General features: G+C 43.1%; 1 protein-coding gene, 1 non-coding gene and 1 pseudogene across 9 annotated transcripts in view; 2 read left to right on the forward strand and 1 right to left on the reverse strand.

Annotated features, from left to right (window-relative positions):
* Gsdme (gasdermin E) overlaps nucleotides 1-18,548 on the forward strand; it is a 128,327-nt gene that overhangs the window by 46,090 nt on the left and 63,689 nt on the right. For all 8 annotated transcript variants that reach the window (XR_002393092.2, XR_015449340.1, XM_021254113.2 and 5 more), the window contains 2 exons: nucleotides 8,261-8,432; nucleotides 13,036-13,156. Coding sequence is in view for 6 of the 8 variants with exons in the window: in XM_021254113.2 (XP_021109772.1) it covers nucleotides 8,261-8,432; nucleotides 13,036-13,156 (293 nt within the window). In the remaining 2 variants the exon portion in view is untranslated. The remainder of the gene's footprint in view (nucleotides 1-8,260; nucleotides 8,433-13,035; nucleotides 13,157-18,548) is intronic.
* Nucleotides 5,494-5,893, reverse strand: LOC110348057 (large ribosomal subunit protein uL24 pseudogene; annotated as a pseudogene).
* LOC147829232 (small nucleolar RNA SNORA73 family) lies at nucleotides 17,514-17,717 on the forward strand. The gene has a single exon (XR_015449425.1). It is a non-coding gene; the product is annotated as a small nucleolar RNA SNORA73 family (small nucleolar RNA).

Consider the following 18,548-nt stretch of genomic DNA (forward strand, 5'->3'; position numbering starts at 1 on the left):
TCCTTGGTTAAATTTATTTCTAAATATTTTACTTTTTGAATTTATTGTGACTGGAACTACTTTCTTCTTTTTCAGCAGATTCATTATAGGTATACACAAATGCTACTGTTCTTTGTATGTTGATTTTTTTTTTTAAACCCTGCAACTTTCGGAATTCATTTATAACTTCTGACAGCTTTTTGAGGGAATGTTTAGATTTTTCTGTGTATGAAATCATGTCATCTGCAAATGGGAATAATTTAACTTTTTCTTTTTCAATTTGGGTTTCCTTCCTCCTTGCACGCTTCTCTCTGTCCTTCTCCCTCTCCCTCTCTCTCTCTCTGTGATATGGCTGTTTTAACAATATTAATTCTGCCAGTCCATGAACATGGAAGTCTTTCCATCATCTAGTGTCTTCTTCAGTTTCTTTCTTCACTGTTCTGTAATTTCCACTGTAGTCTGTTACCTCCTTAGTTAGGTTAATTTCTGGGTATTTTTAAAAGCTATTGTGAATTGGAATTGTTTTCCTGATTTCTTTCTCAGCTAGTTTATTAATAGTGTATAGAAAAATTATTTATTTTTTAATGTTGATTTTGTATCCTGTTTAATTTTGATTTTATTTCTACTGTGATCTGTATTATATTTTTCCTTCTATTAATTGTGGGCTTGGTTTGTTCTTGCTTTTCTATGTCTTGTAGGTACATTGTTAAGTTGTTTGAGATCTTTCCATTTTTGATGTATGCATTTATTTTTGTAGATTTTGGTTCATTGGATTGTCATTGTCATTTTTTCTCTTTTAATTTATGTAGTCACTCTTTGGTCATTTAGGAATGTGTTATATTCAGTTTCCATTTATTTATATACTTTCCATTATTGTTGTTTATAGTTTCATTCCATTATAAACTGAAAAAATTAGACACGATATGATTTCAGTTTTTTTTAAGTTTGTAAAGATTTAATTTGTGGCCTTAAATATGCTTTATCCTGGAGAATGTTTCATGTACTGATAAGAATATATTCTACTGCCATTGGATGAAATATTCTGTAAATGTTTAAGTCCATTTGCTTTATAGTTTGGTTCACCTCAGAAATTTTTTTATTTTTCTATCTGGACAATCTCTCCATTGTAGAAAGTAAGGTGTTGAAATCCCCAACTATCATTGTAGTAAAGTCTCTCTCCTTTCAGATCTAGTGCTATTTGGTTTATACATTTGGGTGGGCCCCTTGTTGGTTGCATATATATTTACAATTGTGTCTTTTTGCTGGACTGATCTCTTTATCAATGTCTAATGACCTTTGTCTTTTTGCACAGGTCTCTCCCAGGGGAGGGGAATCCAGGTCCTTCGCACTAAGCTACATTCTAACCCACTTTTTCTTTTGAGATAGGGTCTTGCTAAGTGATGAGTTGCTCAGTCCAGGCTTGAACTTGCCATCCTCCTGCTTCAGCCCCCCAGAGTGATGGAATTACAGATGTGCACCACCATGCCCGGCTTCTTTTATTGGTTTTGATTTAAAGCTTGCTTTATCTGATGTGAGTATGGCTAGTCTCAGTTGCTTGGTTTCCATTTGCGTAGTGTACCTTTTTCTAACACTTTTTTAATCTACATGTATTTTGTACCAGTGAAGTGTTTTTTGTTTGTTTTGTTTTGTTTTTTTGGTACTGGGGATTGAACTCGGGAGCTTGCGCTTGTGAGGCAGGTGGCAGCACCACTGAGCTAAATCCCCAGCCCTGTTTGTTTTTTTTTTTGAGACAGTTATGTAGTTCAGGCTGGTCTTGAATTCACCATGTACCTCAGGATGGCCTGAACTCTTGGCAGTCTTCCTCCTGCAGCCTCCTGACTCTCAAATGCCGGGATTACAGGTGTGCATCACTACACTTGGGTCTGAAGTGATTTTCTTATAAGCAGCATATAGTCGGGCCTGTGTGCATGTGTGTGTGTGTGTGTGTGTGTGTGTGTGTGTGTTAATGGAATTGAACCCATGACCTTGTGCATACTAGGCAAGCATGTTAGCACTGAACTACATCCCTAGACCCTAGTGCTTTATATATTTTTTATTTTGAGGTAGAATTTTGCTAAGTTTCCTTGCCTGGCCTCAAACTTGCCATCCTCCTGCCTTAGCCACCTGAAAAACTGGGATTACAGGTGTGCGCCAATGTGTTCTGGGCAGATCTTATTTTTTTTAAATTCATGTAACAAACCTGTGTATTTTTTGTCCTGTACTCCTCGCCCCTCTCCATTGCAGGGGATAGAACTCAGGGCCTTAACATTTGCTAGGCTAGTGCTCTACCACTGAGGTGCATCTATGTCTTTTGATTGATATGTGTGATGCATTTACATTCAGGGTCATTATTGATAGGTGTAGACTTTCTTCTGTAATTTTGTTAATTGTATTCTGTATATTTTATATATTTTCTTCCTTTATGCTTTTCTTATTTATTTTGTGAGTTGGTAGTTTTTTGTCATGCTAAGCTTTGAGTCTCTTTTTTGTGTATCTGTGGTCATGAGTTTTGCATATTCGTGTGTTTCCATGATGGTAGTTATCCTCTTGTTTTTAGTGTGAAATTTCCTCAAGTATTTCTTGTAGGTTTGGTCTAGTTTTGATGAATTCCCTCAGTTTTTGCTCATCTGGGAAATACTTTATTTCTCCTTTAAGTTTTGAAGGATAATTTTGCTGCACATAGCATTCTTGGTTGACAGGGTTGTTGGTTTTTTTTGTTTCTTTTTTCCCCAATATTTAGAATGTATTATCCCATTCTCTTCTAGCTTCTGGTGAAAAATCTACTGTAAGTCCAATGAACACTCCCTCATCTGTGGTTTGATGCTTTTCTTTTTGTTTTTAGGATTCTTTCTTTGGCTTGTACTTTTGACATTTTGACTACAATAATGCTTTGATGAAGGTCTATTTTGGTTGAATCTATTGACTTTGTATCTGAATATCCATATCTCCTTAAAGATTTGGGAAGTTTTCAGGTATTATTTTATAAAATAAGTTTTCAGTGGCTTTCCCCCTTTCTTCACCTTCTGGAATTCACGTAATGTGAGCATTTGTCCACTGAATGATATCCCAGTAGTCTTACAGGTTTTCTTAATTTTTTTTTTTCCGGTACCAGAGACAACTGAGGACCTTGGGCTTGTGAGGCAGGCATGGTGGCACTGAGCTACATCCCCGGCCCCTAGGGTTTCTTCATTTTTAAAAATTCTTTTTTTAAAAAAAATCTGATTTGGTTAATTCAAAACTATCTATCCTCAAGTTCAGAAATTCTTTCTTCTGTTTGTTTTAGTTTGTTGTGGAAGCTTTCAGTGATATTTTTTATATCACTGGTTGAAGTTTTTTTCTAGGGCTTTTGATTCATTCTTTATAATGAATTCTCTCTCTTTGATGAAGTTCTCACTTGCATCCTGAATTGTTTTTCTCATTTCTTTATATTGTTTACCTGTATTCTCCTGGATTTCACTGAGTTCCTTTAGGATCATTATTTTAAATTTGTTTTAGGCATTTTCTCGATTTCCATCAAATTGAGATTTGGGGGGAATTATTGTTTTCCTTTGCAGGTTTCATTTTTTTTTTCAAGTTTGTGTTCATATCTTGATGTTTGCAATTGGTATAACGTTCCCCTCTTCCAATTTTATAAAGTAGGTTTTGTAAGAAAATATTTTTTCCTTTAGATAGGGATATAGGATGTCAGTTGGCTCTGGCCATGTGCAGCTCAAAATCATAGTTTCTGTGTAACTTCATCTTTGATTTACGTCAGCAGTGTTCACGAGTCTATAGTCTAGACTGCAACACCCATGGAGGTAGTCGAGTGACATTGTAGTAGATGAGGTTTCCAAAGGTGAGTGTCTTCAGGCTCCACAGAGTTGAGCCCTGATGGCACTGGCCTTGAAGCTGCCACAGTCTGAATGGTATGGAGTGTGAATAGGACAGTCCCCAGGTCCCTCAGGACAAGTACAAGGAACACTCAGGATTGTGGCACCAGCAGACATGGTTCCTGAGGCACAGAATCTGAGGGAGACCTTCCTGAGGACTCGGTGTGAGTGTGGGAGATTCCTGGGCCTGTGGCAAAGCAGCCCTAGTTCTAGAGACATAGGATGAGATAAGCCCTTTTCCAAGTCCTATAGCGTGAGCACAGACGATGCTTGGATCTGGGACCCCCATAACCATGGTCTTGATGTTTTGAAACACAAAAGGGACATTTCCTAAGATCTGTGGGGCTAATAGTGTTGAGGATGGGGCTTGTAGTGCTGTTAGACACTTTTCTGGAACTGTGGGACCCAAATGACACCCTTCACAGGTTTCAAAGGACAGCATACAAATGTTGCCAGGGCTTTAGATACCCGCAGCTGTGGTCCCAAGTCTGTGGGCAATGTCCCTAGGTCTTCTGGGGCATGTGCAAGTATTGTTTGGGCTTGGGGCTGGCATCCATACTCTGGAGGTGTAGCACGTGTGGGAATCCTTTTGCAGGTCCCCTGAGTAGAGCAGATACTAGGGCTTGAGGTTTTAGTCTCTGTGGTCCTGGAGCTGAAGCACAAGGGCAGGGATAGCCCTAGGTCAAATGGGCAATCTCTGTTGTAGACAAGGCTTATTGTGTTGGTAGCTATAGTCTTGGAACAGCAGAACAGGGGTGGGACTTTCCCTTGATCTCCAGGGATAAGGCTGGGTGATGCTGAGGATTTTACATCAGCAGCTGCGGTGCTAAAGCTGTGGAGGAGACTGTCCCCAGTTTCTGTGGGTCCAGTATGGGCGGGATTCAGGCTTGTGGCTATGGCAGCTGCTGGTCTTGAAGCTCCAGAAAGTAAGAGGGAGCTGTTTTCTGCCCAGTGAAGCAGGCACTAGCACAAGGCTTCTGATGGTGTCAGGGGGCTGGCTGCTGGCCCTGAAGGCAATATGGCACCTAGAAGCTTGGGTTCTGGGGCCTGGAGGAGACCCAGAGTAGGTTCCTTCTTTGGAGCAGAGCTGTTGCTCTGAGATCAGCCAGCTCCCCACATTGGATCTAAAGCTTGCGAAGACTGGTATCCTTCTGCAGTGAGGTCTGCTGTCCTGCTGCTGTGATCAAGATTGCTGCCACTTGCCCACTTATCTTTTTCTTGCAGTGCCATGTTCTTCACCCAGGTCAGGAGCGGAAGTTGAAGTTGCACATTGCTTTGTTGTTTTCTCTGGGTTTCTCAAGTTGTCCTTCTGGCTCTCCATGCTATTTAGGATTCCCATCACTTCTGTGTTAATTTCCAGAGTTCTTTCTCACTTTCCTTGAAATACAGTTTTCTTTGACATTTTAGCTGTTTTGTTTTTGTGGTCCTGAGGATTGAATTCAGGGCCTCACATATGCTAGGCAGGTGCTTTCCACTGGGCTATATCCCCAGTCCTTAGCAGTTTTTTTTTTTTTTTTTTTTTTTTTGGTACTGGGTATCAAACTGAGGACCTTGTGCTTACCAGGCAGGCATGGCACCACTGAGCTACATTCTCAGCCCTTCTTAGCAGTTTTTAATGAAGGTTGTATATAAGGTTACTTTGTTTCTATATTTTCTCATCTGTTTCTTCTTTATGTTTGCCCTTTTCTTTTCCTACTTGAGCAAATTTGGTTTTCTGTTTAAGGATCTTTTTATAGCCTTTGTCCAGTTTTAGTTCAGTGATAGCCACCTTGCTGGGGTGATACTTGTGCCTTTGTCTTCTCCCCCTGTACCCGGTAAATGTAGATAACATATTTCTTTTTGTGTATTCCCATGACTTTGCCAATATGCTGACCTTTATAGTGTCCTCTCATAACCTGAACTTTGTCCTTTCCAGCCAGCGTATATGGAGTGTTGTAGTTTTGCCTTGGCTGTCTGGGAAGAGAAGTGACCTTGTTGCAAATGTGGAAAGGGGAATTGGATTATTCTTTATGATTTTCGCTTTGGTCAGAAGTCATAAAGGGATCGAACTTTGTGTTGTTCACTGCCACTTCATCAGTGGCCAAAAAATGGGAGAGATCTCCTTATCTACCTTTTTTTTTTTTTTGAGATATAGTCTTGAGCTGTAGTTCAGGCTGGCCTTGAACTGTGTAGCCCAGGCTGGCCTCGTACTCATGGCAGTCCTGCCTCAGCCTTCCAAGTACTGGGATTATAGGCAAGCACCACCACACCTGGCTTACCTACCATTCTTTAAGCCAAACTGCTAACTCTCCTTTTCCTCTTTCTGTATATTGTGTCTCTTTCACTTAGGTGCATCCACACACATGCAAACATTCATTGAAGCAATAGACGAAAGGGATAAAGAGACTGTATGTTTTCTGTATTCAATTATTCCAAAAAATATCAGGTCCTTCCTGTGTACCTGGTGCTGATGCAGTACCCATGCCTGGTCCCCACCTCCATGAAGCTTATATCCTAGGCAATGAGCAAGTAAAGGAATGAGCTAAAAAAATATTGGTGTGGAAATACGCTTTCTAGAGAAGTATTAGGCTGCGATAGTGTGATAGGGATGCGTATGCAGAGCATGCAAGGGGCACCTCCCAGAAGAGGTGACAAAGCATCCGTGAGATGTGGCGTAGGCCATGGCTGTGTGTGTGCCTTGTGTGCTTAAGGCACAGAGAGGAGGCTGGCAGGTGAGGCTTGGGGAAGGAGGCAGGAGGCGGGACCAGATCGTGGAGGCCTTGTAGCCTGGGTAAGTGGTTGAGACAGGATGTAGCCACTGAAAGCTTTTAAACAAGGGAGTGATGTGAAGATGTCCCTGTGACCCAGTGAAATGGCTCACAATTCCCACGATGTATGCTAATGGTGGCTTTGCTCTGTGGGTCTCATGACAAATATGGGAAAGTGGCTGGAGTGCTTGTATGGTACTTAACCCCGCTGGGCGTACGCTAATTGCATATACCCAGTTTTAAAATTTATCTTTCCTTTTTTATTGCAATAAAATATATACAAAATCTAAAATTTGGCATTTTAAAGTATAAAATACAGTGGTATGAAGTATATTCATGATGTTGGGGAGCTGTCACTAGTATCCATTTCTTTCTTTCTCTCTTTTTTTTACTAGTATCCATTTCTAGCACTGCTTCACCACCTCAAACCAGAACTCTGTAGTCATTAAGCAATTAATTATTCTCCTTTTCTTCACACCCCAACCCCTGATAACCTCCAGTCTTCTTTCTGTTACTATGAATTTGCCTATTCTAGATATTTCATATATGTGGAATTATATATTATTTGTCCTTTTATGCAATGTCACTTAATATAATGTCTTTAAAGCTCATCCATGTTGTAGCATGTGTCAAAATCTCATTCCTTTCTACTGCCAAATGATTTCCCATTCTGTGGGTGTGCCACATTTTTGGTGTCATTCATGTATCGGCCATGTGCCCACCCCAGGCAGGTTAGTACATTGAAATGGGCCTTCCCAGGGACTTCTTCCAGCTAGGTGACACATTCGCAAGCCTGGAGAATCTGAGTGTGCCTGAAGTAGGCATCCTGTCCCTGGGTATGGTTTGAAATGGGCACTGAGCTTCATGAGGTATTTAGCCTTGAATTGCCTAAAAAGCCCAGGTGAACACTTATTCTTCCCATGCTGACTCCCCCTCTTATTTGGTTCTTTTCCTGCTCACTGCCCAGATGTAGCAATGAAGGAGACTCCAAAGAGCTTATTTCATCATTGCTTCTAAGCACAAAATCATGTCCTGCAAATAGAAATGCAGTCTGTTCTTGAAGTGCTGCTGAATTTCTCCTGGGTGGAGATGGTTTGGGAGAGGTCCCAGGTCTCTGCTGGGTGACCCAGGGTGGTCCATTCCAGACTAGCCTGAGAGTTTCTCCATGGATGAAGTGATATAAAAACCCTTCTTAGAGGTTACACATTTTTCTTACTGTCAGGCTAAGAAGTTCCTTTTTAATTCAAGTCTGACTTCTTCCTGGCTACTTGTGCTTGAAGCCAGCCCCCCTTCCCCGAATAATGTTCCTGTGCTTCCTGGGCCCCAGCTGAGGCATCTGTCACCCCTCAGTGCTGCCAGGTCTAAGGCAGATGGACTGCTGTTCCCCTGGGGGTTAGATTTCTTTTCTTCTTCCTTGGAACCAGTGCTTTGTTTGAGAGTCCCCTTCCTCCTGGTATACAGCCTGAGGGAAGCTGATCTGCCGCGGCCTCAGGAGAGTTTGGTTGACACCTTTTGGGGTGACTTGTCTCCTCTTTCATCCCCAGGAAATCAACAAACTGGTTGTGCTGTTCCCTTCCCAGCCACCAGCTGTGTAAGAGGGGAAATTCCTGCTGCAGCCATCTCCCTGGAGACACTGGGGCACTCATGGCCGTTTTTGTTTTTCAGAACAATAAACCTGAAAAACCCTGTGCTCCAGCAGGTGCTGGAGAGGAGGAAGGAGGTCCTGTGTGTCCTGACGCAGAAGATCGTGACGACCCAGAAGTGTGTGATATCGGAGCACGTTCAGATAGAGGAGAAGTGTGGCGGCATGGTGGGGATACAAACTAAGATAGTGCAGGTGTGTACGGCTGCTGTGGACAAGTCAAGCTCACGGCACCTGGTCCTGCCCTAGCCTTGGAGACTTTGGTGTGGGGCCTTTTTGGGTGGTGTCTCATTAGAACTCTTTCTTTTCTTTTTTTTTTTTTTTGGTACCAGGGACCGAACTTGGGTCCTTGTACTTGTGAGACAGGCACCAGAACCACTGAGCTAAATCCCTGGCCCCAGAACTCTTTCTTTATTGTAATGCATTAACAGAACTACAACTTAAATTGGCTTAAGTGACAGGAATTTATTGGCATGTGCAATGGAGACATTTAGGGCAGTCTGGCTTTAGTCACTGCTGGATCCAGGACTCAAGCATGTTGTGGGCTGCCTTCCTTTACAGAGGTTGATCCCTCAGATGGACTCTGCTGGTGGTGCAGGAAGCTCCAGGCTTTCATCAGATTTGCTGCAATCTCAAGGGCCTAGAAGGGGAATAGCTGAGTCAAATGGAATTTCTAGTTTTAGTTTTTTAATGATTCTCCATATTGATTTCCAAAATGACTATACTAGTTTACATTCTCACCAGCAATATAGAAGGGGTTCTTTTTCCTCACAGCCTCGCCAGCATTTGTTACTATTTGATTTCTTGATGATAGCTGTTCTTTCTGAAGTGAGATGGAATCGCAGTGTTGTTTTAATTTGCATTTCTCTAATGGCCAGAAATGTTGAACATTTTTTCATGTATTTACTGGCCATTTGTACTAATTTAAGATGCACAGTTTTTGATTGAGTCTTACTTTGGGGCAGCCTAATTTTGTGATTTCTTTATATATTGTAGATATTAGTCCTCTATCCAAGAAATAGCTGGCAATTTTTTCCCCATTGTCTTTCACTCTGTTAGTAGTTTTCTTTGCCATGCAGAAGCTTTTTAATTTGATATGTTCCCATTTGTTGCTTGTTGGTATCATTTCTTGTGCAACTGAGGTTCTCTTCAGAATGTCCTTGGGCCTGGGATTTAGCTCAGTGGTTCCGGCTCCTGTGTCACAAGTGCAAGGTCCTGAGTTTGATCCCTGGTACCAAAAAAAAAAAGAAAGACCTTGCCTGTGTCTTTAAAGAATTTTATCTATTTTATCTTTCAGCAGATTCAGTGTTTGTGTTTTAACATTTAGACTTTTGATCCATTTTGATTTTAAGAGATATGGATGTCAATTCAATCTTCCTCATGCGGGGAGCCAATTTTTCCAGTATCCTTTGTTAAAGAGGCTACCTTTCTACCAGTGTAAATTTTGGGCCCTTTTGGCAAAGATCAGGTAGTTGAATGTGCTTGGGGTTGTTTCAGCATTATTTGTTCTGTTCCATTGAGCCACGTCTTTTGTTTTTTGTTTTGCCAATATCATGGTTCTTTTATCACTGTACCTTTGTAGTAGAACTTGAAGTCTGGGATTGTGATGCCTCCTGCTTTGCTCTTGTTGCCCAGGATTGCTTTCCCTATTCTAGGTCTCTTCTGGTTCCATAGGAATTTTAGGATTGCTTTCTCTAGTTCTATGAGGAATGCAGTTGGTATTTTGACTGGGATTGTGTTAAATCTGTACATCAGTATTATAATTCTGGCCACTTAATGATATTGGTTCTGCCTATCCAGGAACAGGGGGTATCTTTCCATTTTTTGATGTCCTTTCTGAACTCCTTTTTCAGAATGACATTGTAGAGGTCCGTCACTTCTTTGATTAGGTTAATTCCTAAGTATTTAATTTTCCTTGATGCTGTTGTGAATGGCATTGTTTCCCTCATTTCTTTGTTGGTGAGTTTATTATTGGTGTACAGGAAGGCTATTGATTTTTGAGCGTTGGCTTTGTATACTGTTACATTACTGAATTTGATTATTAATTCTAGGAGTCTTTTGTTGGAATTTTTTTGGTTCTCTGTGTAGAGGATCATGTCATCTGCAAATAGTGATAATTTGACTTTCTCCTTTCCTATATACATCTTTTATTTCTTTCTTTTGCCTGAATGCTCTTTCTAATGTTTTGAGAACTGTGTTGAATGGAAGTGGTAGTAACGGGCATCCTTTTCTTGTTCCTGATTTTGGAGGGAACTCTTTCAGCTTCTCCTCATTTAGTATGATGTTGGCCATTGGTTTGCATAAATGGCTTTTATCAGATTGAGATAAAAGCCTGTTTCCTTCAGGGTCCTATACCTGTTTTCTTTAGGGTTTTTATCTGAAATGGATGTTGAATTTTCTTAGAGGCCTTTTCTGCATCAATTGAGATGATCATGTGATTTTTTGGTTCTTGCCTCTGTTCATGTGAGGTACCTGTATTACATTTATTGATTTGTCCTTGCTCACTTTGATAGATGGGGAAGGCAGTCAGATTTTATATCTGTGCTGGTTGTAGGCAGCAGAGCAAGGATTTATAACTTAATGCAGCACTTTCCAACCTATCTGTTTGTGTGCACAGTACAACCCTGGTCTGGCTTCTCACCACAAAGGGTAGGGACCTGTGTCCTTGCTGGCCTGAGCTTGGAGCTATTAAGGGTTCTGTCTAGCCTGCTTCTTGTCCACAACTGACTCCTGTGACTGTCCGTCTCCTAGTTATTATGGCAGAATTAAACTGGGAACCTTAAAGTGAAATTGTCTTTTGGTTGTTCTGATCCCAGACACACATAATCAACCCCTTCCTGAAATGGCACCTGAGTAAGCACTGTGTGGCAGTATGACAGCTCCAGACTGATCCCCTCTCTGGTGTTGCCCACTGTGTGGAAGGAGTCATCTTGGAGCAAAACCTGGGCTCCTCCTGAGGCCAGGTCCTCTAGCCTGGCCCACTGTTCCTGCCTAGAGGTGCTGGCCCCTGGTGCTTACGTTGCATTTGTGGTGGCAGCTTCCCTTGGGCTCAGCGTCCAGACTTTTTCATTCTTTTCTCAGCACTGTGGTCCATTTCTCCAACTTCTGTGTAGCTTCTAATTTTCCTGTCTGTTCCTTTCTGATTCCCATTGATATAATTCTTTTTTTTTCCTCTTCACCAAATTATTATTTTCTAGGTGTCTGGATTCCAGATATCAGGCTAAATTTTGCTGCTGATCACTGGTCTGCCATATTTCAAGAGACCGTGCCTCCTATTTTCATAGAGATTTCCTTCTTGAGTACCTTTTGGGTTTTTCTAGACAACCCAGGAAATTGGTGTAGAAGTAGTCTGGAGCTAAGACTGTTTGATATGGGCATGTAGACTGCCTGCACAGCAGTGGGGACAGAGGTCCTGGATGGGGATGGCTTAGGTTGCCTGTGATACTTCTGCCCTTGGTCACTACCCATGGGAGCCTGGGAGCTCCTGAGATTCAGGAGCCCCTTCATTGTTTCTTGATTCAAAGTGACACACTCCGACCAGGATCAAGTTGCTGAAAATAGTTCTCTGGTCTCCAGTGTTTGGTCAACAAATAGCTCTCAGTGTCCTTTCCCCAAGGCATTGTAGGAAGGACTAATTTTTTGTCTTTTGAGAGAGGGTCTCACTTTGTAGTTCAGACTGGCCTCAAACTTGTGGTGATCCTCCTGCCTCAGCCTCCTGAGTGCCGAGATTACAGGCATGTGTCACCACAGCTGGCAGGAAGGGCTCATATTTATCATTGTTTGAAGGAGAAACTTGGAGCCTGACTTCCCAGCCTTTCCTGCCTGCCCTTCTAGGACCAGCTTCTCCTCCCTCCAGCCTCTCCTGGCTTGCCTCTCTCTTCCTAGGTTTGTTTGCCAGCCCAGAGCCCCATCCACTGGCCTCGGAGCGATTCAGCGAGGTTCTCCCAGTCAAGCATCAAGCCCCTTTTGAATGTTCATTGGGATTTCCAGGTTGTTTTCCTACATGAAGGAAATTAGAATGCGATCTTATTTATCTTATAGCCCTGCATCACTTAAGTGTGTTCTGAGGAATGCATCATTGGGTGGTTTTGTTGCTGTACAACATCATCACCACGTTTGCTTACACAGTCGTGGATGGACTTGGTCAGCCACTCCACATGGCTTCTTGATGTCGTCAGGAGACTCCCAGAGAGGTGGACGAGGCTGCTGCCAATGTGACATGGCGTGCTGCTTCATAGTGCATTTTTTATAAGTAGGAGTAGTAAATGTATGAACCAGTAACAGTAATTGTCATCATGAAGTATTCTGTACTGTACACGATTTTTATGATGGCATTGCAGTAGGTTTATTTACACCAGTGTCACCACAAACACGAGTGATACATTGCACAACCATATTGAGATGGCTGTGGAGCCACTAGGTGACAGGAGTTTTTTTGCTCCATTAATTATAATGGCATCAGACCTCTTCGATTTATGTGGTCTGTTGTTGACTGAAACATAGTTATGTGGTGCATCACTTACCTTTATGTAGCACTGAACACCTAGGCTCCCTGTGTCCCACACTCTGGAATCTCGCCTTTATGCCACAAGGTTCGCCAGGATGTGTATGTAACACATCCTGATGCCAACAGGGGTGAAATCTTTACTTGTGCCAGTTGGCTCCTCTTTTCCCCTCAGTTTTGTGGCCATGTCCTCAGCATCCTTACGTAGAAGGCAGAGGCTGGACACAGTGGGGAGGCAGAAAAGACCAAGGAAGGTGTGAGTGCCCAGGTGGGAGTGTGTGCTCTCATCCACAGGTGTCGGCGATGGAGGACGGGAATGTCATCAAGGACACCAGTGTGGTGCTGGAGATCCCGGCTGCTACCACCATCGCCTATGGCATCATCGAGTTATATGTGAAACAGGATGGCCAGTTTGGTGAGTGCCACTTGTAAGGATGCTGAGGGCCCCTCCATCATGTTCGCCTCGGGCACACATTCTAGAGGATCCCCCTCTGCTTTGGGGTCATGGGGAGAGAGGGAAGAGGTAGCAGAAGAGCTTAGAAGTGTCCTGTCACCTGGTCCCTGGCCAAGGTGGACAGGCTTGGTGTGGGGGAGATACCCGGGGGCAGCCCCTCCTCTCCCTCCCCAGACATCGGTGTAGGAAAGGGGTAAGATGTGAGCTCTGCAGTGAGACAGACTGGGTGTCAGCCTCAGCCCCATGACCTTCTGTGAGATCTCAGGCAGACTGCCGATTTTGCTGAGTTTGAGCTCCCCACACTTGGAAGGGGAAAGACAACCCCTCAAGGACTGGTGCAAGGATTAACACGTGCACAACAGGTCATAATTTGAATGTCTTGGTGCTGGGTTACTTGAACCACTGGTGGTCCATGCATGACTGTCCCATTGGGTGGCTTTTTATTAATTTTATTAGTAAAAAGACTGATAAAAGTGATTAGATCCATTTGTACCACCAGAGGTACAAGCTGGCTGATGGGACAGTCATGCATGGACCACCGATGGTTCAAGCTGGTGGGAACTTATTAAAACTAGGTGAGGCACAGGAAGTGCAGTTACTTACTAGTCTACCTTTAAAAAAAATTTTTTTTTTCAGTTTTGGGGATTGAGCTAGAGCCTTTGCACTGAGGTACATCTCCAGCCTCCCTTTTACTTTTTATTTTGAAATAGGATCTAAGTTGCTAAGCTGCCCAGGCTACGTTCAAACTTGTGATCCTCCTGCCTCAGTCTCCCAGATTGCTGGAATTACAGGTGGTGCCACTATGCCTGGCTTCACCTGTCGTTAATCGTATCCCTATCATTGCTGTCCTATCTTTCTTTTCCTCATATAAAACTAGAATTGCTGAATTTGACCTTCCTCTGCCGATCACAAGCATGGCATTCTTATCACTTGAAGAAAATAAGGGCTAATGTCTGTTCTTCTTAGATGCTCATGGCTGCTTCCCTCTTGGTCTTAATGAGAAGAGGTCGTCTTAAACCCGGGAAAACCATCTGGCTGATTCTTGGGGACTTGAATGAGTAAATGTAACATAACCAAGTTTGCTACCATTTTAGGTATCGTGATATTATGGTTATGTTTATAAAAAAGTTTCTTTTAGAGACTTGTTCTGAAATTTCAGAGATGAAATGGTAAGGTGTCAGTTTTGCTTCCAAGATGGATATGAGTGGAGTGTAAGTTGGGGGTGGAGGTGCAGAGAAGTGGCCAGTTGCGACAGTCCTCGAAGCTGGTTAGTGGGAACATGTGGGCTCATTGCTCTGCTTTGGTGTACCTTGGCATTTTCCATAAGAGAACAGTTGTAAAAATTTGCCATAATAGGCCATGCATGCCCCAAGCTCTCTCTTGCCCTTACCTCACTTGTCTTCAGTGAAGTGGGTTAAAGAAGAATCTTCCGTGAGATAACTTTGTAATCACTGAGCCCACACCAGTGACTTCCCACACCATTTCTCCAGACAGACAGAATGCAGTGTTGCATGACCCCAGTAAGCTCATGGCTAATCAAGGGTAGGTAGGGGCACAGACTGAAATCACTGACCCTCTCTCTCTCGTTCAGTAGATGAAGCAGCCTATCTTTTGGGGAGCAGGAATGATTATCCTCAGGTGACACAAAGAGAAGGTGGCAGTTTTAAGAAATTGGTCTAGAGAGGTAGGTCAGGGACACCTAAAAACCAAGAACTCCAGGAATTGTGACTTCATCCTTTAGGTACATAATTCCTAATTTGTGTCATCCCAGGCAATTTCACCATTGTTACTTTATTCCTACTCTTTGAAAGACATGTCTTCCAAACAAACTGCATTGTAAAGGTGACTGAATTGTTCCTGTGTCAGCATGTGATAAGCAGAATTAGCACATGCACTCGCAGGGTTCAGCCCAGCACGGATCCCTTGGTGGTCAAGGGTCAGTGTGTCACTTTCTCCTGCTTTATTGAGGTAAAACTGACAAAATTTGTGAATATTTAAAATATGCAAATCGATGATTTGATGTCGTTTACACTATGAAGAAATTGCCACAGTCAAGCTACTTAATGCATCATCACTTCAGTTACCATTTGTGAAGTGTGTAAGAGAACATTTAAGATCTGTGGTCTTAGCAAACAAAGTACATAATACAGTATTTTTAGTTGAGCCTTGTTAATTGTACATCTTTATGAGCATAATTTGTTTCAGAATGTGTATACTTTGAATATTAATCAAACCAAGGTTGCATATCCATCACCTTGTGTGTTTATCATTCTATGGTGAGAACATTCAAAAACCTGTCTTCTAGATATGTTGAAATATCTGGCACTCTGTTGTTAGCTGTAGTCACCATCTGTGCATAGAACACCAGGGCCTAGTCCTCCTACCTAACTGTGACTTTGTCCCTCTTTATCTCCTTCTACTCGACTCCTTCCAAATCTCTGGGAACCACTGTTTTCTCTTTCTGTGAGGTCAAATTTCAGATGCTACATATGAAGAAGGTCTTGTAATATTTGTCTTTCTGTTGTATTTCACTCAGTATAATGTTCTCCAAGCTTATCCATGTTGTCTCATATGATAAGATTTCATTCTTATTAATGGCTGTGTAGTATTCCATTGTGCAGCTGTAACCATAGTTTCTCTATCTGTTCTTCTGTTGTTGGGTGGTTGGATACCGAGTCATGGCTAACAACATGGTATTACTAAGTCTTGTCACAGTCTGTATGTTAGACCCCCAGAAGTTACTCATAACTGAAACTGTACCCTTTGACCAACATCTCCCCTGTTCATCCACCTCCCAACCCCAGGCCAACACTATTGTACTGACTGCTTCTGTGAGTTTGGCTATTTTAGATTCCACATGTAAGTGTGATACACAATGTTTGTCTTTCCATATCTGGCACATAGTGCTGTCCAGATTTATTCATGCTGTCATAGGTGGCAGGTTTTTATTCTTTATTGTGGCTGAATAGTATTCCATTGTGCTTTTGTGCCACATTTTCTGTGTCTATTCTTTTGTCAACACACTGTTCCCGTATCTTGACCACTGTAAATAAGTGTCTTTTTTGCAAGGCCTTTGAAATCTTGGCTCCTACCAGAGGAGGCCCACAAACACTCTGAGGACACTTCGGTGGCTGGGGGCCCAGCTGGGCTAGGTCATTCCCCTGCCTGCAGCTCCTGGGGGATGGCCTGTGTCTCCCAGGAGGGTGTCTTTATTCTCAGTTGGAGGTTTAAAAGACACGCTGCTTTTTCTGGCATGGCTCTCATTTGCATTTCAATTCGAAGGCTTTTATCTTTGTTGACTTCAGCTGTCTTTGAAAATCATCTCCTCTTAGTGCTGCTGAGAACAGGTTCTCTGGGAATATCTGGCCACTCCTTTTGCACTCTCCTAGGCTTCCTCCAAGCTCCTCTCCCTGTGCTTAGCTTCACAATCCACGGTCAGCCCATTTGGGTGATGCACAGCCTGCTGTTCTGCGTTTCCTCTTCTTTTCTTGTCCACCTGTATTTTTTGTCACTCTTACCACAGAATGTTCTGATACAGCTTCATAAACCTTCAGGGCCTGAAAGGGCTTCCATGGAATCACTTGGGACAGCCCCGCTGCCCTTTGAAACGCTGAGAGGCCCAAGCCTCCCTTGTCTGGCCGACTGGCTCCCAGCCCCCCAGTGACAGTGTGGACCTCTCTTCAACAGCTCTGCTCCATGGCAACACTTATAGCCAACCAAAAATAACCTTTATCATTCTGAACTTTAGCCCTGCACTTGTGTATAGTTTGGTATTTGCCAGTGTCTTTCCACATGTACTTTGATCCTTTGTCCTAAGGCTGTGAAGCTGTTTCCTACCTGGCCCTTGAATCTGTCCTTGCTGCTGTCCCACTGGCCCCATCCTAGCCCCTTCCCCAGCTCTGCCAACCACTTTGAACTGGACACTACTTCTCTGAAACTTGCCCCATCTGTTCCACCCAAGCAGTGGAGCTGGTATGAGTATTTTAAAATGAAAGTCTGATCATTTCACTCACCTGCTCAAACTTCCTCTGTGGTTCCTTCTGTCCCAACAGTGAAGTCTGCTGCAGGTGTGGATCCCAAGCCTTCCCACTCATCACCAGCACCACCCACCCACCCAGTGATCCTCTCACTTTTATCCACTGTCCCGGAAAGCTCCCCACTCTGATCCCTGAGGCCTGCCATGGCTGCCTCCATCTGCCCAATAAACTTCTGAACATGGCTGGCTGGGCACTGCTTTGTCCACAAAGGCTTTTCTAGATCTCTTTCACCATGATGGGGTCTGGGACATGAGACCACAAAACCCTTTAAAGGATTAGTTCCAATGTGGATACCCCGGGAGGTCACTCTCCCTGGGCTCTGCTCAAGTGATGTAGGGGAGCATAAGGCTCTACCCCATGACATACAGTCTCCTTTTACATCACTGGAGATGAAGCTGGGCTTTGTGTCTGCACCTACGTATTCCTGCAACTCCTCAGAGTCCATTAGACAGTGACTGAGAAGATAAGCTATGCAGGAAACAGTGCAAAGAGGCAAAGTAAAGGCTTCGAGAAAATGCTAAAGTGGAAGGTCACTCTGACCTTCTAATACCCTCTGTGAACCAGGGGACCAAACCTAGGAGGGACTTTTTGACCCTGCCCCCTGCAGGTGTCAGATCCTCACGTGAGAGGTGCCCTCCCTCTCCCCAAGGAAAGGAGCATCTTCAGCTCTGAGGACGCAGTGACACAGCGAGGGGTCTGCACGCACTGGCCGTGCCGAGTCCCCTCAGCTTAGAACCCCAGGTCACACCTCCTGTGGGATTCTCCACAACTCCACTCCTTGTCAGACCTTGTGTAAAAGTCCTGGGCTGCAACTTTCTCGGGTCCAGATTCCCTCCTGAAGCTTCTGTGACATATAGAACTTACATTAAATGGATTTATGTGCTTTTCTCTTATTAATCTGTCTTTGGTTGTAAGGCCTCAGCCATGAATCTAAGAAGGTTTCAGGCTCAGCCACATTTTTAATTCTTTAGCCCTTGCTTAAGGACCCAGAGTGTGAAATAGAAGCATAAAGAGAACTTTGAATCTTGAGCTCACTTACTGATTTTTACACAGCAAAAATACAGTAACAACTGTTTATTAACAGCCTAGAGCCCTTAGTGGAGTTATCTTTATGGAAATGCAGTGAATACTACAGTGAACCATTACTGACCAGCTTCAGTAAACAGCTCCTAACCTCCCCTTCTGCCCTTCCCACTGGATTATTTCGAAGCAAATTCTAGGCATTATCCTGTTTCATATATATATACATATACTATTTCATCACCTTTAAGCAGTGAGGCTTATGAAAAAGACTAGCTTTGCCTTTGTATAAATAG

The sequence above is a fragment of the Heterocephalus glaber genome, unplaced genomic scaffold (genome assembly GCF_053883595.1).
Source record: "Heterocephalus glaber isolate CG9 unplaced genomic scaffold, H.glaber_assembly_v1.0 deba00000676, whole genome shotgun sequence".
Taxonomy (NCBI): Eukaryota; Metazoa; Chordata; class Mammalia; order Rodentia; family Bathyergidae; genus Heterocephalus; species Heterocephalus glaber.